This window comes from Idiotropiscis lumnitzeri, chromosome 11, assembly GCF_059441095.1.
Source record: "Idiotropiscis lumnitzeri isolate Australia: NSW breed Sydney's pygmy pipehorse chromosome 11, RoL_Ilum_1.0, whole genome shotgun sequence".
Taxonomy (NCBI): Eukaryota; Metazoa; Chordata; class Actinopteri; order Syngnathiformes; family Syngnathidae; genus Idiotropiscis; species Idiotropiscis lumnitzeri.
In genome coordinates this window covers 18487852-18510389 of record NC_142401.1, presented here as the reverse complement: position 1 = coordinate 18510389, position 22538 = coordinate 18487852, and the positions used below count along the sequence as shown (strand labels likewise).

At 40.2% G+C, this 22538-nt stretch overlaps 3 protein-coding genes across 7 annotated transcripts in view; 1 reads left to right on the top strand and 2 right to left on the bottom strand.

Annotated features, from left to right (window-relative positions):
- eya2 (EYA transcriptional coactivator and phosphatase 2) overlaps positions 1–5585 on the top strand; it is a 39743-nt gene extending 34158 nt beyond the window's left edge. For all 5 annotated transcript variants that reach the window (XM_088308843.1, XM_088308847.1, XM_088308842.1 and 2 more), the window contains 6 exons: positions 1840–1898; positions 2315–2475; positions 3281–3395; positions 4272–4393; positions 4480–4580; positions 4819–5585. In XM_088308843.1, coding sequence (XP_088164969.1) covers positions 1840–1898; positions 2315–2475; positions 3281–3395; positions 4272–4393; positions 4480–4580; positions 4819–4899 — 639 coding nt within the window. In that variant the 3' untranslated portion in view covers positions 4900–5585. The remainder of the gene's footprint in view (positions 1–1839; positions 1899–2314; positions 2476–3280; positions 3396–4271; positions 4394–4479; positions 4581–4818) is intronic.
- A 2763-nt stretch (positions 5586–8348) lies between these two features.
- tgm5l (transglutaminase 5, like) lies at positions 8349–16594 on the bottom strand. The gene is made up of 13 exons (XM_088309351.1): positions 16464–16594; positions 15911–16144; positions 14869–14987; positions 14642–14770; positions 13478–13655; positions 13241–13376; positions 12774–12877; positions 12395–12634; positions 11822–11890; positions 11537–11737; positions 10922–11079; positions 9394–9530; positions 8349–8997 (listed from the first exon to the last, which is right to left on the bottom strand). The coding sequence occupies exons 2-13, from the start codon at positions 16125–16127 to the stop codon at positions 8850–8852; spliced, it is 1836 nt and encodes a 611-aa protein (XP_088165477.1). The 5' UTR covers positions 16128–16144; positions 16464–16594; the 3' UTR covers positions 8349–8849.
- A 2100-nt stretch (positions 16595–18694) lies between these two features.
- pxmp4 (peroxisomal membrane protein 4) lies at positions 18695–21856 on the bottom strand. The gene is made up of 4 exons (XM_088309571.1): positions 21350–21856; positions 21141–21203; positions 19843–20041; positions 18695–19106 (listed from the first exon to the last, which is right to left on the bottom strand). Exons 1-4 carry the CDS (start codon positions 21460–21462, stop codon positions 18837–18839), a joined length of 645 nt encoding a protein of 214 aa, XP_088165697.1. The 5' UTR covers positions 21463–21856; the 3' UTR covers positions 18695–18836.
- Positions 21857–22538: the final 682 nt, after the last annotated feature.

Below are 22538 nucleotides of genomic sequence, written 5' to 3'. Positions count from 1 at the left end.
TCCATGTTATAACGTGGGATGAAAATGTTCATTTAAACACCAGGAGGCTATTTTCCCCCAAAACAATGACAGCAATGCTGTCCTCTATGGCTCGCCTCAGCGACGGTGAGACTCTATCATCAAGCAAACAACAGCAAGATGGGGGTTGCACTGCAGAGACGGCTTTATTCAGGGCATCTATACCTGTGCTCATTAAACTCAACTCAACATGCTTATTACCGCTTCACCGGACCGCCACTTATGCTACGCTAACAGATTCCCAGATTTCAGGCAGCCCGCAAAAGCGCACACCGACCGCACATGGCGAATGAATATTCAGAATGAGGGTGTGCTCTGGACAGTTTCATTAGTTCGCTGTGAACGTGTTATGTGAGTTCATTGGTCAGATGTCAAAATACTGGAAGCTCGTCAGAAAAATTCATAAATAAACTGCATCACATTAAAAGCCGCAAGGTTAAAAAAAAAACAGCTGCTCTTAAATAACCATCATTGCACATGGCCTGAATTCTATAAAGTATATACAAACTAAAAATAAGGGCAATTAAGAGGATCTTACGTTCAACTTAGATTCAATTTGCAGCGTGTACCAGCATCCCTGAAATGTTTATACTAAATGATGGAGTAACTTAGATTGAAGGCACTACTGTGTAAATTTTTTAGCTCTAAATGTATAGTGCATTTGAAAATGGACTACTATAAACATTATGAATACTATGAAAGTATCTTTAAATAAAAAAATAAATGTCATATAGTAAAAGTGTGTGTTGCTGCGACATAAACTAGCTGAGCACCAGACATTAAATTAATTCCAGGACTACGAATGTCAGCGCGACGCTTTTTGTTTTAATCAGTACAGCACTGGTTAGTGTGACCTGCTTTATGAATGTGAAGTACAAGAGCCGTTTAAAGAAACGCGACTTTGATGATCTTGAAATCACGTTGTCTGAGATCACAATTTCGGTCCCAAAATGATAAATTGTTCAGCCCTATGCAAAATTCAAGAGCATTAAATTGATCATCCATCCATTATCTGAGCCGCTTCTCGTCTCAAGGATCACGGGCGTGCTGGAAACTATCTCAACGTCTTCAGGCAGTAGGCGGGATACAACCTGGACATATATTATGTACAAATATATATATATATTTTTTTTTGTCCCAATGAGCCACAATAACACTACATTTCTAAACGATCTTCGTTGAATGGTGGCAGGACCACATAATGAAGTCACACAGTGGCTGTGGTGCCGCCACTTCCCCATGTGATTAAGTATCGTTTGGAGCGCATAAACGGTAGCGGCTGTGCGGGGGTCTCCACATGGTGTGTGTCGGTTCGGCACCCTGGAGACTTGAGGAATGCATGCAGGGAAGATGAGGTAGTGTCTGCCTGCTCGCAGTCCCTACGAGGCACGTTAGCATGCTCGTTGGGGATGGCTTAGAGGTGTGATCAATGAGATCACATGAAAACGCATTCAAGTCATTTTTTTTTTATTATGGAAATATGTAGCGGTGTGTGCAATACCTCACAAAGACGCGATTCGAACGCTAAACCTCACAAGTGTGAGGCAAACATGCTTACCGCTAGGTCACTGTGCTACCTTGCGCAACAATAGGAACATTCTGCCTTGATGATAACAACTTGGAATTTCACCAATGACCGAAATAAAAACACTGCTGAATAACTTGGAACTTCATATAAATTTGGAGGAAAATACTTAGTTGAAAAAAAAACCCATACACCTTTAATGAAAGAGAAAAATGTGTTGTCTATCTCTACTTGGTGTTCCACCTAAAAATAATTATCATTTCCACATTTGTGTCTTTTTCATGTTTTTTTGTAAGGAATGTGACCAGGTTCATATCGATGATGTGGCGTCAGACGACAACGGTCAGGACCTGAGGTATAAAACAAGCTTCATGTTTTTGAAGTACATTAAATTTTTAAATAGAAGCCCATTTATGGGGCTGCGTAAACACGTTCATTCTTCATAATATCTTTTATATGACAGGGACTTTTTTTTGTGAACTCTTTGAACCCTTTGTGAATGCCGTGAACTCCCAGTGGACATTTTGTTACGGTCTATGTGACCTCTTGGCCCTGTTGGATGAAATAAGGTCTTCATTGGCGCCCCCATATGGAACTATGAGGAAATTGCAGCGCAAAACACATTTTTATGATCTGTCTCAGTGACCATTTCATTTTGTCTTACTGAAAATTCCCAGTTAACAATCAACTGAACGTTCATTATTACTTATTAGTATCACTTGTGGTTTCAGTCTTATGTATATTATATCGAGTGGTCTTTTTGTATTGCAGCACATACAATTTCACGACGGATGGCTTCCAGAGTCCGGCGGGGGCCGGCTCCCTGTGCCTGGGCCCGGGGGTCCACGGCGGGGTGGACTGGATGAGGAAGCTGGCGTTCCGATACCGGCGGGTCAAGGAGATTTACAACACGTACAAGAATAATGTTGGAGGTAAGACATTTACGCCGTCATTTCTTTCTAGTTTGGATTCAGAGCATTTGGTGGCCATTGGAAATTTCTGGAAAATATGTCAACCGACAAAATCTTTTCAGTGCATGAAGGCATGCTCTCATGTAATAAGAGTTGGAGTACAATTAATCCACTACTCTAAATATTTTACTCTCTTTCAAGTGTACATTTTACTATGTTTAGACTGCTTTTAATATACTTTGAATTTCACCAAGTATTTAAAAAAATGTGTTGTCTGACTACATGGAATTTCATCTAAAATTAAAGAAAAGCACATTGCTCCCCTGCCCAAAAAAATTCCACTGCTAACAATTTCGTAATTCATTAGAGTAAACAACTTAGAATTTCACATAAAATGTAAATTTGTAGATGAGGTTGTTGTTTCCTTTAAATTTCTCCTCCAATTTAAAAAAATCCACGAAATTCCAAGATATTAAACATTTCTTTTCTTAAAAATTCAAATACATTTGAAAGAAACTTATTTTTAAAATACACTAACTACATCGAATTTCACATGAAGGAAAGTGCTCTCCTGAACAACTTGTAATTTTGCTGACAGTGTGAAGAAAAATACCCTGCCAAACAACTTTTAAGAGCTCAAAGAGAGGACACAAAGGACAACAAATGAAAACCTGTCTTACAGTGACATTATAATAAGCCATAATAAACTGTCATTACTGATCAAGTGTGTCTTTTAGTTAACAAACTGATTTGCAGCATCCATTCACGTTTTTGCGAACTGTGTCACGTTCTCATATTGATGCTTGTACCGCCCCCTGGTGGTCAGGTTTGCTCGGCAGCCCCAAGCGGGAGGAGTGGCTCCAACTGAGGCGGGAGATGGAGATCCTCACTGACCTGTGGCTCACCCAAGCGCTCAAAGCTCTGGCACTCATCAGCACTAGGTCAGTTCACTAACTCTGCTTCTTTTTTTTTTTTTCTTTGGGCGTCTTAGGGATTGTTTGGCAATACTGTTTTTCTATGTGTTAACCTGTCAAGAACACCTGCTTTGCAAAAAAACACGATTCGAATTTTTTGGGGCTTAAACAGTAGGTTAAATTGGAACCTCTTGAAAATATAAATACAATAATTGACATTTATGACATCAATGTCAGGAAGCACAACAAAGGAAGCAAGTTGAGTTCTCCAAAACAATTTGCTGAGTACTCCCTCTTATAAGTAACCAAAAACATTCCAATACATGTTAAATGAGAATCAGCACACACCTGCCCCAATTTAAAAACTAACCCCGAATACAGTTTAGCTGTTCTAGTTGGCACTATGGATTATATGTCTCATTAATAATAAAGGATTTATCTGGGTCTCATTCTTTTTAATATCACAAAAACCTGACATTTGAACAGGGGTGTGTAAACTTTCTGGACCCACTTTACCGCACAGATGAAAAGAAAAAAAAACATTCAGTACTTTCGGTTTATTTATTATTTGAGGCTGAAAAATATTTCATTTTGAAACGTGTCCAGCTCTCTCCATTAAATCGGACTCTTGACGCATGTCAAGATGCGAATGGTCTTGTTTGCATAACGCTAATATTAAACCCACAAACTTGAAAATGAGTAAAATGTACAAAGCCCGTTCTGCACAAGATGCAGCTAGCAACCCAAATCCCAGCCCCACCGCCAGTTTCCGGTCCTCAAAAGTTATGGACTTGCAACAGAAAAAAGGGTTGGAGGCCACTGTACTAGACAAGATATGGTGAATGTTGAATGCTTGATAACTTACTCAGCTTAAAATTGAGCACATCCTCCATGTGATCTCAGGCCCAACTGCGTGAATGTGCTTGTGACCACCACCCAGCTGGTCCCGGCCCTCTCCAAAGTGCTACTGTATGGTCTGGGAGTCGCCTTTCCCATAGAGAACATCTACAGCGCCACCAAGATCGGTGAGGGAGGGGGGAGCAAAGAAAACTAAAACATGCATCCTTGATCTTCTCTTAAAATAATAATGTGTTATTGGTGCCTTCGGCAGGCAAGGAGAGCTGCTTCGATCGCATCTCACAGAGGTTTGGCAGGAGAGCCGTCTACGTGGTGGTCGGAGATGGAACCGAAGAGGAGACGGTGGCCAAGAAGGTGAGGCTTGCTTTTAACTCACTACCAGCCGAGTTAAAAAAAAAAAAAATGGATCTTTGACGTGTTTAGCCGTCAATGGCAGTAAATGAGTTAAAAAGGAAAATCACGTTGGCTTGTTTTTGGCGCATGGATCACGATAATAATACCTGTGCCCATTTTTATGGGAGTAATCATCATATAAAATGTAGTTTTTGTTTGATACTGGATACATTAAAATGTGTCCTTTGTGCATCCTCAGAAAAATATGCCGTTCTGGAGGGTGTCCTGCAGGGCTGACCTGGAGGCTCTGAGCCACGCACTGGAGCTGGACTACCTGTAGAGGGCGTATAACAACACCTCCCACCCCACCACCACCCCCATGTGCACACATACAACACCATCATGAGAAACTCCTGAACTCTTGAACGAAATGAGACTGATGATTCCCAGTCAGTGTTGCTGAGTCAAGTTGGCGGGAAGTTTGACTGTTGAAAATGACCAAAACAAGCGGCTAGAGGACCAAAGCTTCAACGCTAACCCCAGGGAACTTCTTTAAACTATTTTTTTTTCTTCCTTGTCTCTTGAATTCAATTCATCTCACTTTATAGAATGACGTCTCTTGATTTGATTCTTGATTTGAACTCCTCAAATAATGACTTGTAGATTTGTTAGTCGGGGGCGAAAGGGATGCATCATAGAGGCTATGAGAAATACTACCAGTTTAGATGTGAGCTATTTATTGTCAGTCATGAAATTACCCCCACACGAAGAAAAAATGGAAGAGATGAAAAGTTTCTTCTGCCTCCGCTTCCTTGTTTCGGGATGTAAATGTTTGTACCCTTTTGTGCCTTTTAACCCTCTTTTTTTTCTCCCTAATTGCCTCTTTTGTAAAAATTAGACGGACTGTTAAGGTCGCGCATGTGCCTGTCATCTTAGCAATGATGATATGTATATAATGCTTTGTGCTCCATTTGTTTTGACACACGGTTCAAATAGACAAATAAAGAATAAGTTAATTGCACGGCATGGAGGACTCCTTTCTTTACACACCTCAGCTCATGGATGCGCAACTTAAATGCTGGTGGGGGCCACAATTTTTCACCAGTGCTACTCGGGGCCACATGTGATGCGTGACAAAAATGCCGTTTTAGATATGCATAAAATATGTGCATATCTGCAAACTACAAGCTCTTGATATATATCATGTTTCATGTTACATTTGTCTATGCGGGCGGCACGGTGGCCAATTAGTTAGCACAGGGGTCTTCAATCCTGTTCCTCGAGGTCCGATGTCCTGTGACTCCATGTCCAAACAGGATCATTCTTTAGGAGATCATGCATTGGCTGACCCATTGTTGAGAGGTTTGGAATATACCATCCATCCATGCCGGGGGTGCGGGAGCCTATCCCAGCTATTTTCAGGCAGTAGGCGGCAAACACCCTGAATTGGTTGCCAGAATTGGTAGAGTGTCCATTCAACCTGCCATGCATGTTTTTGGAATGTGGGAGGAAACGGGAGTACCTGGAGGAAACCCACCCAGGCACAGGGGGAGAACATGAAAACTCCACACAGGAAGGCCAGAGCCAGAATCGAACCCTGCGCCTCTGTACTGTGAGGCCATCGCGCTAATGTCTCTTTCACACCGCCTGGTGGTGACAACTGATGTCTAGCCTTTACCTTCTCTGAGTCTAGCTGGATGCCAGGCCGGTTGAGGTGTCTAATGAATCACAGCTGGCCCTGTTTAATTGAACACTTCTCTTTTTTGATGTTCAAGCCAGCAGTCTTTATGCGCTGCATGACCTTCTCTAAGTGGTTGTCATACTCCTTCTCAGTGGCCCCATACACCAGGACGTGTGATCCATAAAGAACTTCAAGGCCCTGAAGAGTTGGACCGTCAGGAGCATCCACTTTGTCTTCTCATTGTCAAGAACTTCTGATTTAGTTTTTTTTCTGGTTGTCCGCCAAGCTCTCCTGTCTTGCAAAACGTGACAGGCCACACGGGGATTTATGAACTGATTCCTCCTGCCAGGCCGAAAACCTCGTGAGCCGCTTGCGCCAAGAGTTCTCACCAGCGTGCCTTCGGCATTGTGGCAGACTACACCCAAAGAGTCACACAACAAGTTGTGTGTGTCGCAAGACCACATTTGCGTTTTTGTCCTTTTTGATTTTTCAACTTCTTTTTCTTCAACCGACCTGGCTGCTGATTGCGAGACTCAAATCAGGGTGAACTTTTAACCTCTCTTGTTATCTCATTTGGGCCAACTTAAGCAAACAATGCACTGCCCTGTGAAAAACACTTATTTCCTTTATTTATTTTTTTATTTATTTTACATTAAAGGGGTTTCTGCATTACAGACACCCAATTAGTGTGAACATTCTAATAAAAATGACTAAATTGGACATAATATTTTCTTTTTTACAGACCCGTGACCATTGTGAGAATAAGCGGCTTGGATAATGGAGGAATGGGTTTTTTTCACAGGACAGTGGCGATATGCAGAATTTTTCATATTGTGTCAAATTTGGTGCTTTGAATTGTCTGGCCAGAGAATTACCTCATGCAAAGATTGTTCAGATTTAATCTATTTTATAATTTGGTTTTGTCCCATTAAATTTGTACTTAGTTTTTTTTGTGACTTAGCTCTATTAATTTCCAGGTAGAATAAAGAATGAACGTGCATATAAGAACTGGGTTGTGTACTGTACATGAATGAATCAAAGTCATTGGCCGCTAAGCTATACTAAGCTAACTCAAAACTCTCTTAATGTAGCATCCTTTCCAGGAAAAGAATGATTTCAAGAGGTGTTTGGTCAGCTATCCTTTGAAAAATATATCAAAAAAATGATGTGATGCACCTCAAGGTGCTCAAGGTTGGTGCAGGCATTAAACTTGAGTTCTCAAATGATTGCCAGTAGCCCATCCGTGTCTTAGCTCAACACAGGAAGAGGCAAACATGAAATGAATAACTGAATTCTCAACACGTAAAATGATGCATGTGTACATCCATTATCTGAGCAGCATTCCACACGAGGTTTGCGGGCGTGCTGGAGTGCCAGCTGCCATCGGACAGTAGGCGTGGTACAGGGACAATTCAGCGTGTTTCATTAACCTACCATGCATGTTTTGGAACATGGGAGAAACCAGAGTATCTGGAGAAAACCCATGCAGGTACGGGGAGATCATACTAACTCCACACAGGAAGGCCGGAACAGGATTCAAACCCTGGACCCTTTCCCACTTGTATACATGTTTACTCAATAAATGTACTGTACACGATAGTTTGAATTTGCCTTTGAAGGATTATGAGTGTAATATGTTATTAATTGATATTTCATTTTGAGATTTAAGTTCAAAAGGTTAATTTTTATTCATTTTTCATAACATGATTGAAGCACAAATATATATATATATATATATATATATATATATATATATATATATATAAAGCATAATTCCCTTTTATATGTGTTGTTACTATTTTTGAATAATTGTATTTGATTTGGTGAAATGTGAGTTTTCAGTAGATTCAATGAAAAGAAATTTTAACAAACGATTTTATTTTCATAGACAACGTTATAAATTACTAACAGTTATAAATTACTAAAAACATTTAAAAGAATATGTGAAAAAAAGGAGAAATAATCAATGTGGAAATTTACAGTTAAGAACACAAATAAATAATACAAAATAAAACATTAAATATTAATTGGAATTGTTTCATGAATTAGGTAAACATTGAATATTACCATTTGCAAATTAGCATAACAAAATTATTTTAAGTGCATACATTAAAGGGACACTTGATCCAACAGAACATTGGCACATACAATAGGTATGTATGTAAAAATTACATCAATACCAAAATTTACCCCCCTAAAAGACTCTAAAGGTGATTTTAGGACTTTTTTTGGTCTGAGATTTGCAACAAATTGTCTAATGGCCTCTTTTTGGAGCTCGTCTCTGCTATCTGCATCACAGTAGGGAGGCAAGCATTGAAATTTTGCTTGGTTTGTGAGTTCTGTTGTCTAAAATGACGACTAGTCACCACTAAAATCCAAATTTAAATTATAATCTTCAAACTAGAAAAATGGAATTAAATTAATTGTTTAGTTTGGCATTTCCAGTAGCGCTAATCAGTTTTCACAGTCAAATAGTATGCATATAACACATATTTTAATCTGAACAAAAACAACTTTATCTTTGGCATTTAAAAAAAAAAAAACAACCCGAATCGCAAGTGTAAAAGGATGGCTTCACATTTAACGGTTAGTCAAAAAATATTTTTGATCTAAATGGAGATGGAGACCATCTTGAATCCCCTGACAATAGATTTGTTTGAGAGGGTCAGCGAAGCCTGAAGCATTTTAGTTCCTGTCATGGTGGGGACAAAGGTGATACGTTGCTTTCCACTTCCTCCTGGACGCAAAGGGAACATCCTGAAAAACGAGAAAAATATAGCTTTAAAAAAAATCAATAATGTACTGTTTACTTCAAATTGTACTTTTGGCTCTGTCAAAGCTCCTTTCGATCAACGGAAACTCGAGACGTTGGATACCATGTTTTGCAAACATTCGTCGCCTCCTGTACTTTGATACATTCAATTTCATTGAACACAATGACAGGTAATTGTGACCAAGACTTTTCTTTCTTTCAGACACACATGATGATTTATTGATGTGTCAAACCACTGCAGTGTAGCGTCGAACTACTGCCGAGGAGGACTTACTCGATTTTTTTTTTTTTTCGACACCTTGAAAAAACACTGGTACTGATACCATCGAAAAGCGTCCACACTCCTATCATCTTAACCGAGTTATGAAATGGCGGCTTACCTGAAGTTGGCGTGGCCTCGAAGGAGGCCAGCGCCGGAAACACTCAGCACACCGCTTACGGGATGCGAGAACGGGTTAGTAAAGGTCACGCTGGCACTCTGCTCCCGGTTCAGTGCCAAGTTGTCTTCGTCTTCAATCTGAAGGACAGAAGTAGCATTAAAACCCATTTCATTAGGTATTCCTGAAAAATCCTTCCGTCCAGTCGCGGGTAACTAAAGGCAAACATTTTCCGATTTTCACGATTGCCAACTTCATAGCGCATCTATTTTCTGAGTTCATGTGGCAATTTGGTTTTAGTTAGACTGTGGGAACGGAATAATGGAGAGAATTCAGTTTTCCCTGTATACAATTGAATATACTGTGAAACTCCGTCTATCGCTGGTTCTGGGTTCACGGTCCAGGTATTGACCGGATTTTGTGTTATAGTGTTATTAATTGTGTGGTTTCGCTGTTTGCCGGCAATCCAATCACAAATCAAAATATGCGAACGCACGTACTCAGGCAAATAGAGCGTGTTTTGTCATCAGTGTTCTGTCAGTAGATGCATCACACGCTACTCACCTTGCTGATTCACTTTAATTCAAATGCAATGTTAGCGGAGTGGCATCCTGACATTGATCTGCACTGCCATTTGAAAACGTGATGTGTGGAGCCACTCAGGTATGCATAAGAAGAAACACAGCCAGCTAGCAAATGCCCATACCCATGTCCGTACCAAAAAAAGAACCATAAAAAGTGGCCGAGACCATGTTAATACGCAGTTGCACTACTTAGTTTATGCTCATGCAGGCAGAACATTTGACAATCAACACAACAAGTTTGTCAGATGTTTTTTTTAGAAAAAAAACATTCCTTCATCATCGTCACAAATACTCATTGTACAAGATTTATGTGTTCATCATTAATTTTGTTGGATATAATTTGAAGTGCTGCAAATGATATAATAACATTGGGTGTATTTCTATATTGTGAATTTCACTTATGTGGATGTGTTCTGGAACATAACCCCTGTGATGGACGAGGATTTACTCTCGCCAAATTGTATTCTTTACAACAACATTTTTCAAGATTTTGACATTCCAAAACAGGTCAAATTGACATGCAAGAGAAAAGGAGGCTCAACAGTACTATTACAGTTCTATGTACAAGACCTTGCTAATAGGATTACATTTACCGGTAAGTCGTGGAAAATTCACTTACTAGTAATATGTTTCGTTTTATACAAATTAATTAAACACTACTTTTTATAGAATATAAGAAAAAAAGTAAGTAAAATGCATTTCAGAATTAAAATGTGTTTTTTAATTTTACATGCATTTGCAATTATGTGTATGTATCTGGTTACACAGTAAAACATTAATACATGATGAAAACTGAGCATTATTGTTTCTGTAAATGCAGTGTAGCTCAAATAATGTGTTTATCTACAGAGGCAGGAATTATGTGCACGTGTACGTGCATGTGTGAGCGTGTGTGTGCGCGTGCGTGTGTGTGTGTGGGGGGGGGGGGTGCATGTGTGTGTGTGTACCTGAATGCTAAGCTCTGGAGTGGCCACATTGAACTCCTCGAAGGCCAGCACGCGCTCATGTGTGGCCATGTCCTCCAGCACTGCCGCCAGGTTGACCAAGTCGTCCCCCACCACGTCCTCGTATTCGCCCGGAAGAATCTGTTGCTTAAGAAGTTTCACTGCACACAATATTGCCGTACAAAAGACTGTTAGCTTAATGCTAACACATCATTGAAAAAGCCATTGACTGGCTGACCAAATTAGCATCAACTTACATTAGTTCTAAACCTTTAAACAAACAACTTCCATTTGAACACAACGGTAGCAAGAAATGAAACCAAAGCATGCAAAAATAAAGTCTAAATATCTATTATTACCGCCCAAACTGACCAAGATGCGCTCACCATAAGGAGCAGCACAATGTCCTCTGAATTGAAGCGTTATCGTTTTTATGAAGTGCAATACTGTTGAGTGCTATTGAGTGTTATTGTCAAAGAAGAGAAATGATTTAATAAGAGAATTTTGAGTTACAAGGGTGTTCACGGAACCAATTTAAGATGTTAGTCTAGGCACCACTGTAATGACCAAATAATGAATCAATAACTACATCTCTCCCATATACAAACAATGGCCTACCTTCCAGAGGGTCCAGTTGTACCATACTGTGGTTTTCCCAGAAAGTGTCCGCCGGGCTGCTGTTGTATTCTTTGATCTGCGCGTTGACGTGAACCTTCATTGTCTTGGCCACGCGCTGCCTGTTGATAATCTTTAAGGTTATGCGGATAACCGCGCCAGCCACGGGAGTTTTATCCAGCGTCAGAATGGCAGCCATCTTGCCTGTTAGAAGATCAACCAATGAACTAAGAGGTTGGCTTTTTTAATGGTCACAGTTCCAGACTTATTTTGCATGGCGGCTCTTACTTGTGCCTCGCCTTAGCGTGGAGCTCTCTGAGCGAGAGGAGCTGTTTGATGAGATTGTTGAAAAGGGGCCTATTTTGGGGAGAAAGCAGCTGTTTATGATGCAAAAGATGGGCTTAAAACACAACATGTGGAAAGATTAGGAATATATGACATAATTTAAGATGAACAATTGCCAATAGACAACTAACACTAGAGTACGGTGAATCCCCCTTATTGGGTGGGCTATGTTCCAGATTTCTTCCAAAAAAATTAAAAAAAAAGATTATTCCCAATAGCGCTTGTCAAAAGCGCCCAATAATGTCTTAAAAATAATTGATACTACCAACACGTTTTTTAAGACAAACCTATCCACATCTCAATAAAAAATTCTCAGCAGCAAATTCAAATTGATTGGGATTTTTAACGGAGATAAAAATCTTCAAACAAGTGCATTGCTCATGCACAAAACTGGCCAGATCGCGAGAAATATCTTGGTAACGTATTTTGCGTTGTATTACATTTTAGGCTAGATTTTAGTTTTGAGCCGTGTGGACCAAATGACAATACACATGGTTTGCTTTTTGGATGACTTACTTTTGACATTTTTATAATCCCCAGTGATGTTGTGCAGCCTGGGGCAACCCACAGATTTGGTGCAGATGAGCGGCCCCACTCTCTCTGTGTCCACGCTGCGGCTCACCACGTGACCCTGGCTCACCACGCATGTGTGGACGTCAGCGTTCACCTCAGCGTAAACGAAGGGAATGTCGTAGAAGAGGTCTACACGCCGCTCCTTGATGGCCTTGACGGGAGCTGGGCCGCAGCAAAACACACCTGGTGAAGAGAGAAAGACAGTTTGGCTTTAAGGAAGACAGATTGCGACAGGGGAGCATGGCGCACTAGTTGTAAATACGTGTGGTTCACACTTCGGAGGTTATGGGTTTGAATCTCTCCTTTGGTCTGTTTTGCTAACCTCTGCTCCTCTCCTGCGGGGTGGGATCCAGAGCCTGCCAGCCATTCATGTCTCTGCCCAAATCCCTCCGAGTCATCCAACACTCGACCCAGACGTGGAAGTTCCTGTTTGGGATTGGTCAATGTCAGCATGTCATGAAGGTTATCATTTCCTTTGTTTTTGCAGAAGAATCGTCTGTCTGCAATGTGTCTACCTGCTAGATACAGTTGTAATGTATTGGATCGTAAACAATGGATTCGAACTGGATATGCTATTTTTTTGTTGGATTTTTATCACAATTAAAAATATTTCTAGAATATTTGCTACCCCATCAATGGTGTTTTGGGTTGATTGTTAGCATTATACCAGCAGACTTCAGTTACGCATTTTTGTTTTGACGAAAGCCAAACGGAAGAGCTAGGGCGGCTTCTGTTACTACACATTTTGCCAGTTCCGTTTGTGAATCAGGCTACTGGTTCTCTTCTGACCATATTGAGTCTTTAGTGCTCTTCAGTTTCTTTCCCGTCTCGCTGTAGAACTCCTCGATAACCAGGTTGCCGTTAGTATCGTGAGCTGAGTTGAAGTTGGTGACGACGCGGCATGGAATGCCAAGGACACGCATGACTAAAAAGACAACACGTTGGAACATGAGAATGATTCTTTTTCCAAGCGGTCGCAGATGACAAAAGACGCGTGCTTCCGTCACGGACTGCATGAGTAATCACCTGTGCACATGACGGCGGCGTACACCCAGCACTGGCCGTACTTGACCGGGTGGTACCCCGACTGAGCCCAACACCTCAGGATGTCTCCGCTGCCGGTCCACGTGGATGCGTGGACCCCGCCGCTGAAGTCGCCTGACCAGTTGCCTTTCAGCACGCCACGGTCATCCTCGCAATTGATCTGTGTTGATCACAAGTATCACTAAATAAAACACCATGCCACATGTTGAGAAAGGTCAGGGAGAGGCGGCAAGGAAATGAAGGAAGAGGTATAGATTGATGCATATTTTATCTACGGAAAGAGTTTTCAAAGAGCAGTTTGGCAGATTTCATTTGCTTTTTTAAATGTTATTCTTACTGGTGGGTCTACCCTTAATATTTGATTTATTTTCTCTTTTTTTTTTTACTTTTCTAAAGTCAATCAATTTGTTTTTTTAAGATCACTGAAGTGAACTGAGCAGTGTAAATGTAGTTTTACTTAAGTTTTCTACAGTGGCTGCGCCTCTCCGAACATCAAAATGGATGCCTTTCCATTTATGTTCCAAATCGCAATTTTCAGGGATTTTCTTTTGCTGCTCCAAAATCCATTTATTTGTTTTTGTAACATAGATGATCTTAGGATACATTTCAAGGAAGGAATTATTCTTATTTTTGTCATAGCAGCTCAACCTCCTCTAACGTTACGTGTAGACTAATGAAAAACAAAATAAAACCTTAATCTTGTTGGATTTATTTTGTTTTTTAAACATCACTGAAGTTAGCAGTTATTTTTTCCTCATGCTGCTGTGCCTTCCTTGTTGCCATATGGAATGTTTCTTCAATTCAAGAGTTATGCTGTGACCTCTTCAAAGCTGATCTAAGTTAGCAGGAGTACGTAATTGATTTATTTTTTTCCAATGTTGTTTTTCTCATGCTGATTGTAATGCCCGTCATACACATCGGAAGGAAAACGTGACTTTTTTTTTTTTGCTTGTTGTGGTAATCCACTCCCTCATTTGTATGTAAACTAGTCCAAAACGTTTTTGCTTGGCAGGTTTCACAAGCACCCATTGTTCAACTGCAGCAGACAGCGTTCCTGCTTTATGGGCTGTAGTGACGCCAGTGTCGTCACTGGCGGTGAGTCAAAGGGCATACCCATCCATGTTGCGTGATTAATTGTCTTCTCACCATGGCTGAAACCACCCGGCTGATGTAGACAGGGCTCTTGCGGCACAGGTAGTCCATCTTCTTATTGTGTTGGTGCTGAGGGCTGACATTGAGCAGGTTGAGGCACGCCTCCAGGACGTCTGGCTCAAACTTTGCAGGCATAAAGACAGAGATTGAAGAATGACTGTAATATGGCAAATATGTATGCATGATGTAATAAGTGCACTTATGTTGTGTTTTTTTAATACCTGGTCCATGGACCACGGTCTGGAGACAATGTTGTTCGCCGTCCCCATGAAGAGCAAACTCGAGTCATTCTGGATGTATTCCTCCCTCTGGTCCTCGAAGGGGATGTAGACACTGTCAGCTGTGAATATGTAAACATTTGTCTTGACAATGTATTTACATTTGTTGTGTTGATATTTTATTAAAACTAAACTGGATTAGATGTTTACAGTACTTCATGTGATTTGTAATTTTATGTAACTGTAAAGCACTTTGAATGGCCTTGTGTACAAATTCTGTTGAAATAAACTTGCTGCCTTGCCTTGCCTAAGTAAGTTATTTTATTTATTTATTTATTTTTATAAAGTTAACTGACAAGCTTGGTGGGCTGGCGCAGCAGAATAAGTGTCTTGGAGATGTGCCTGGTTGAGTGACAATTTGGTGAAAGGGTAGACAGCTTGTCTAGTGCAGCGTATTTCATTCCTAAATATTTGAGCAGCAGAATCAAACCCTCTAAAATCAATGTATTAAATCATCCCATTGGTAAGTGGATCTATTTTGTTGAGATGTGGGTTGCTGGGGGTTGGGAGGTTTTCTGCAAGTGTTCATGGCGCAGATATGCTTCTGCCATGTCAAAACACTACTGCGTGTGCGCGAGTAGTGCAAAACATTTAAAGGGAATGAAAGGAGACGCTGGATTGCACATGGCTGATGTCGGATGTGACCACTACCACAGTGGCGCAGCCCTCCCTACGCAAGAACCGCCGACCTGTCCTTGTCAGTCAAATTACCAACATCGGGTTTAACCAACCTTCTAACACTGATATTCTGATCAGCGATAATTTTAATAATAGTGTACAGTATATTTACATTACAATTTGAAAATAATTAAACACTGACATTGTCAGAAAGGTAAAAAAAATCATAAACTGTTTAATATAAAAATAAATAAAATAATGTTTTTACCATCATGAAGGAGGAGCATTCAAGATGTAATATTCCTGCAGTTACCAGTCGTACAGTATTCTGAGAGAAATTAAATAAAATATCTAAAATGTGACTCACCACGACACCAGGGGTTGCAAAGCAGGATGAATTTGCCCAAAGCGCGAAACTTCAGCTTGTCTTGAGCGAACGCCAACACCTTGAAACTGTAGCAGCCCACCGAGGCCGAGGCGGGGGCACAGATGAACACCGATGGGTTGCTCGCGTCCAGGGCCTCGGGGTCCAGAAAGGCCCCCCAACGGGATGAAGGAGAGGTTTCGGACAAAGTGACGGGCATGGTCACGTATAGGCGGCCTGAGGAGAGAAGAACAAGTCACATTTGGAGACATTCTATTTAAAAAATCAAAATGAGTTTATATGTAATCGATTGATTTCATTAAGTTTATCTTTACATTAATAATACATATATACAAGACATACTTACAGGACAATTATCCATATTTTATAACTTAAGTCCAATTTTATTTCGCTGTAAGGCTATTTGTCAGTGTCTAAAAATGCTGAAGATGACAACCAAAAAGAAAAACAAACAAAAAGTCCCACCGAGCATGACTTTGACCCTCAGCGTGTCGGTGCGGGCGTCAAAAGGGCGATCCTTCATAGGCAGGCTTACTCTGAATGGGGCCCCTCTTCGGACCACCAGAGCTTTGGAGTGACTGAAGCCGGACGTCCGGTGGCGCTCCAGGTTCTCCCCAATTTCCAATCCGACTTGTTGCATGCTGAAATCTTCTGTGAGACACAGAAAATTAATAAAATGGAAAATATCTGCGATTAGACAAGACAAGACTGAGAGATGTTACTCACTTTAAGTTAATCTAGACACTGGCGTGACAGTTATTCCAGCTATAAATGCCTTTGCCACACCCACCCCCAGCATTCCATTCGGTGAAATTGGAACACGTTGTGTTTAATTGTTGTTTCCAATGAAAACATACACTGGAGTTAAGCACACACCTCTAAATTGCTGGAGGGCAACACCGACATTCACTGGCTTGTGTGACTAATCACACTCACCCAACTTTATCTTATTTACAGCGTATCAATTGTGACGACAGTAAACAAGATTTTCTAGCTGCTTTTGGGTAACAGACACTCTCATTCTCAAGTCCTGCTACTAATTATCGGAACTGATCTGATTGAATTAGATCACACACTTGACTAAATTCACAGAGAAGCCATTAGATGACAATCATATGAAACATGATTACTCAATCGGGTACTTGATAAAAAGTTTATTGTCGTTACCTTGTATTGAATTTTGCACAACCAAATGTATTTGCTTTGAAGTTGTGACTTTTTTTCCCCTTCAAAATGATATTTTGTTGGCGAATACAATTTTCCCCTGACATTTTGTAGTGCATTCTGATATTTTATTGAGCTGAAATAGTATATAATCTGCATGTGATGTGTAGTGTACTATACAGTGTTGGAGTAACGTGTTACATTTTGGCAGTAATGATGTAATCTAACGAGTCAGTCTTAAAATTATTGAACACATTACAAATACGGGACCAAAATGTAAGATATTTGTCCATTATCTGTACCGCTTCCCCTCACGAGGGTGGCAGGGGGTGCTGGAGTCTATCCCAGCGAGCAATGGGCAGGGTACACCCTGAACTAGTTGCCAGCCAATCGCAGGGCACGCACAGACAAACAACCATCGCTCAACCTCTGCATTATGAGGCCATCGTGCAAATGGAAAACTGTAGTCAGATCAGGTGTGACTTTATCAATAATATGTGTTAATAAGTACACATGCTCCATCTATATTCTATATATATTATTATTATCATATGAGTTGAATTTAAGTATGTTGGGATTATTTATTTACTGGACAAAATAACAGTTCCATTATTTAGATTAATATTTTTTTTTTTTATTGATACAAATATTGATCAAAGGTAGTAACCCCCCGGACCCCATAGAGTCAGAATATCTAATATTGTAGCCCGCACCATATAGGTAAATATCCTCATTATAACTTTACCAGCTACAGATGGTAGCACATTTTGCGTTCTCCTTTATAAAGTGTCAAAATTAAGATGAAACAAATAAATTTCTACTTAAAAAAAATAAGTGAACCTCTCACCTCTACCTTTTAAAAATTTACAACCTGGTCATGTGGAAAGGTTTGAAAATCTTTATGAAGCTACCTAATCTACTTTTCCCTCATGAGAAGAAGTCTCTAGAATCTATCTACCTGTCTCTCACTCTCTGTGTCTGTCTCTGCTGCATGGTGCAAAAGTGGTTTGCATGTCTCCTTCACATCTCTTGTGCTTTGGACTTGAATCGTGAGTACTCGGGCTTCCTCCAGCATGCCAAAACCATGCATATTAAACAGCCATAAGACGGACAAAAAAAAAACCTGACAAATATATAAAAATAAAGAGCATATTGATTTGTTTGTTATATTAATTTCTTTCAATATATCTGGCATTGAAGCAATCCAAAAGTAATTGAATGTATTCAGGTCACATTAATATTGAGGTACGTTGATTCCATTACTAACTACATTTTTTTTTAACAGGTAACTCATATCTGTATGTCAGTATCCATTTAATAGATGCACCCGAGGTTTGGAATTAATGGATAATACATTGTCATACCAACCATTCAGTTTAACAGTAAAACATGATCAAGTCACTTCTAACAATTCCTACTAAAAAAAATAAATTACAGCATGTATCATTCCTGCTCATAGCGTATCTGATATATCGGAATCGGACATTACTCTAGGCCGCAATATCGTTATCGGGTCGGAGGTGAAAAATGTTACATCGGGACACCACTAGTACTACGAACTGCTGCAGCAGCTTGAGAGGAACCCAATGGGAAAAAGAAGACCCAGCTCAATCAGTCTTTTATTGTGCGGCGACAACATTCATAATCACATAAATTCTATACACCTTCAATTCACGACCGGAACAGCGTCCTGGCGTGAATCATGTCGTCCCTCTTAAGAAAAGTGGTCCATCACGTAAAAGCTTTATTTGCAAGCAGCAGTCCTGGACTTGTTATAGACCAGGAAGTCCGAGATGTCGTGCCACACGTTGCTGTCGTGATAGAGGTAGCTCATGGAGGACTGCAGCGACGGCTGCAGTGTGTGTGGGTGGTACTCGAAGAGCCACAAAACCACCCCCCACACCAGGGTGGCGAAAAGCGGGAAGGGATCTCGTTTAGGCTGCGGGACCACTCCTTTTTCCACAGCCAGCCGCGACAAGGCAAAAAGGATCCGGGACAGCAAGTACATGTTGATCTGGAACCACGGCAGACCGCGAGATGTCAGCAAATCTCACAAGACTTCTGATTGCGGCTCAGATAAAAGACAAGTCACGCAAATATGGTTGCTTTTTTTGGTGTTGAAGTGATCCCTGTCAAGTAGTTTTAAAGGATGAGTCGTTTTTTCCCCCCTGTTACTTAGTTGAATCCATCCATCATCCAAACCACTTCCAGTCAAAGGGTCGATGCGTAGTCAAAATATGAGTACTACAGAAATCTGATATTTACTGTAGATATGCTGAAATTCAGAGCATTTTGACACTTTTTATTTAACAAAGTATCAAAACAAATAAATGATCAAAAAATAATTATCAATTGAATTGATTATTAATTAAATGTCAATTAACACCTATTTTAGTTGTATTATACAGGCATGCGTGTCGTTTGACTTTATTTAATTGAAAAAATAAGTACTGTTACTATGTTTAGGTTTTACTATAGAATTTGAAGGGTGAGTAGTTTTACTTTATATTGGTTGTATTATATTGTCATAGTTGTATGACAAGAATGTTAAAATGTCACTTAAAACATCACCTGGTCAGTTAATAAAGGCATTAGGATAGCTACTGTGAGAATGTGGTACAGATTAATTCACTTTAGCTAAAAAATAAAAAAATAAATAAAAAAATACTTTCATGGAACACATTCTGGCCAATCATTCTGAAATATAATACTTTAATAACAAGAAGAGGAGAACAAAGAGCCTGTCATACCTGACTGTTGATGTTGTTGTTGTGACCAAACACCAACCATCCTCCGACACAGGCAGCCAGGAAAGAGTGAGACTGCAGAGTGCGGCCCTGGAGTTTCTCCTGCAGGGCCTGCAGTCCCTTGTATGTGAACACGAAGAACGCCAGGTTGCGCGAGTGTGTGTAGGTGGCCTTCAAAATGGCTCTGAGTTTGTCTGCCAAACTGTTAAAGGAGAGAAAGAACACAACATGTAATCAATCACTTTGACTTCAAGGTAAAAAGAGAAAATGTCGACAAATGCTTCAGAAGTGGGACTGACACGTCCATACGAAAACCAAAAAAAGAGCAAAACACTGTTCCCACCACATGAACAATACATGTAATTCTAGTGCCCGTTATCAATTACATGGTACCTACTTGTACTTATCTTGAAACTACTCCGCTAACTTTAGATGCTGAAGCTTTAAACAATCCACTTTCCTTATTAAGTGCTCCCTTGGTCTCCTTAGATAAAAGTCATCTCTCACAGAGAAGTAAATGGGAGATTGCGATATTAGCCCACACAATATGCATGTCGCAAAGACAAGCAATCATTTTCTTATGAAATTCAATGCTTTTACGCTACAGGTGCATCAAATCAAGGACTAATAGACTGAGAAACAGTTTCTTTCCAAGAGCCCTCTTCATTCTAAACTCTCTCACACACACACACACGACCACCCTTACCTTGCAGAACAGCGACGTGATGTGTTTTTATATATCCTATTTCGTATTTTTTTTCATTGCACTATTTATTCTCTTTTTTATCTAATTTATATATTTAATTGAATTATTGTTGTATTGCACTGGAGAAGGGGACCTCTCTAATCTCGTTGCACACTTGAGTACAATGACAATTATGGGATTTCTGATTCTGATTAATCTGACCAATCAGACATAAACTTAAATGTGCATCGCCATCCAATACTTGAACGTTATTTGGGCTGATTAAAATAAATTAGCTAAGGATACAATGAGCTTGTTTATTTTGTTGAATGAAAAAATTTTTTTAATTCTTTCATTTGGTTATAAAAAATCAATTTCTTTAGGTACACGATAAAGATTCAACAACCGTATTGGCATACTGTTTTACCAGTATCTTGCAACCCTACTTTACACACTAAAGTAAACGCCTGAACTCAATGATCATGTGCAAATTGTGCACCTTTAAGGCAACAGACTCTTCAGATGGACGGATAGCTCCGATTATAAATAAATGATTATAAATGCACAACTTGCAATTGATCATTCCTGATTACAATTGAAATTACTGATATCTTACCTTCCACTTCGGAATAAAAAAGTCATGACAAATGCATGGGGTGCTCTGATTTTAGCTCCATATCTGTGACACACAAAATGGTGGGAAATTAAGGACAGGTATTCTCAAAGTTGTCAAATAGACATTAAAAAAAACATCCGTCCATCAACGTCCGATCAGTGACACCTTCAATTGAATTACATTAAATGACATTGAATTATGTGACTCACACGGCACCATTTCGGAAGCCTTTGAGAATAGCCAGGCCTGCTTTGTATTTTTCTTGTTGTAAAAGGTGATTGACGGTATAAAGTAAAGTTTTCAGCGTCTCTGACCCCGCCATGACTTTTAAATGACAAGTCTAGTTAGGGGGACACGAATTCATGTTACACACGTACAATGAGGGTGTTATTCTGAATTGGTGCCGTTATGAAACATAGGCGAATGGTTGGTTCCTCATAAAGAAATTGCGACGAGACGCAAACTAAATATTGAAGCAGTCGTAATAGTATTTAACAGTATGTTACAATAATAAGTAGCAGAGGTGAAAAATGCATATATGTTTACCACAGTCCTTTTATGGATTAATATATTTTATGTACAATTGCGGCTGAAAAAGGACAATTGTTTGCTTATGTATCGTATTTTTTTTGCAGTTACATCATTTGGGGTTTACAGCCCTATTTTTTTTTTTTTAAATACTTGAAGCATACAATTAATACCCAACTATTCCCTGTTACGTCTACGTCGATCAGGGGTTTTCAATCCTGTTCCTCGAGGGCTCTTGTCCTGCCTGTTTCCATCTCTCCCTGCTGCAACACACCTGATTCAAATGAACAGGGTCGTTATGCAACATGGGCGGCGCGGTGGCCCGACTGGTTAGCACGATGGCCTCACAGTGAGAGAAAGCAGCGCCCGTGGGTCCAATCCCAGCTCCGGCCTTCCTGTGTGGAGTTTGCATGTTCTCCCAGTGCCTGCGTGGGTTTCCTCCGGGTACTCTGGGTTCCTCCCACATTCCAAAAACATGCATGGCAGGTCGATAGAACACTCTAATTAGCCGCTAGGTATGAGTGTGAGCGCGCATGGTTGTTCGTCTCTGTTTGCCCTGCGATTGGTTGGCAACCAATTCAGGGTGTCCCCCGCCTACTATCTGAAGACAGCTGGGATAGGCTCCAGCACGCCCGCGACTCTCGATAATGGCTGGGTTATGCAACTTCTGTAGACCTTGCCGATTATCTGATCATTTGAATCAGGTGTGTTGCAGCAGGGAGAGATGGAAAGCAGGCAGGACAAAGAGCCCGGTGGAATCGGATTGGACCCCTGATGTAGACTACGACTATAATTTATTTAAAATATTATGAATCTCCCATTATAAAATTAAGTGTATCATATCATAAAATCATTTTATTGAGGTGCAAC

Bases quoted from the DNA above. Each gene is read 5' to 3' on its own strand.
- pxmp4 (XM_088309571.1), bottom strand. From the start codon at position 21,462: ATGGCGGGGTCAGAGACGCTGAAAACTTTACTTTATACCGTCAATCAC. The intron at 21,204-21,349 runs GTGAGTCACATA...TGTGTGTCACAG, and splicing joins GGCTTCCGAAATGGTGCCGT to ATATGGAGCTAAAATCAGAG. The intron at 20,042-21,140 runs GTAAGATATCAG...CTCCTTTAACAG, and splicing joins TTTTTATTCCGAAGTGGAAG to TTTGGCAGACAAACTCAGAG.
- tgm5l (XM_088309351.1), bottom strand. From the start codon at position 16,127: ATGCCCGTCACTTTGTCCGAAACCTCTCCTTCATCCCGTTGGGGGGCC. The intron at 14,771-14,868 runs GTATTAAAAAAA...ATGCCTGCAAAG, and splicing joins GACCGTGGTCCATGGACCAG to TTTGAGCCAGACGTCCTGGA. The intron at 9,531-10,921 runs GTACACACACAC...TCTGTCCTTCAG, and splicing joins CTCCAGAGCTTAGCATTCAG to ATTGAAGACGAAGACAACTT.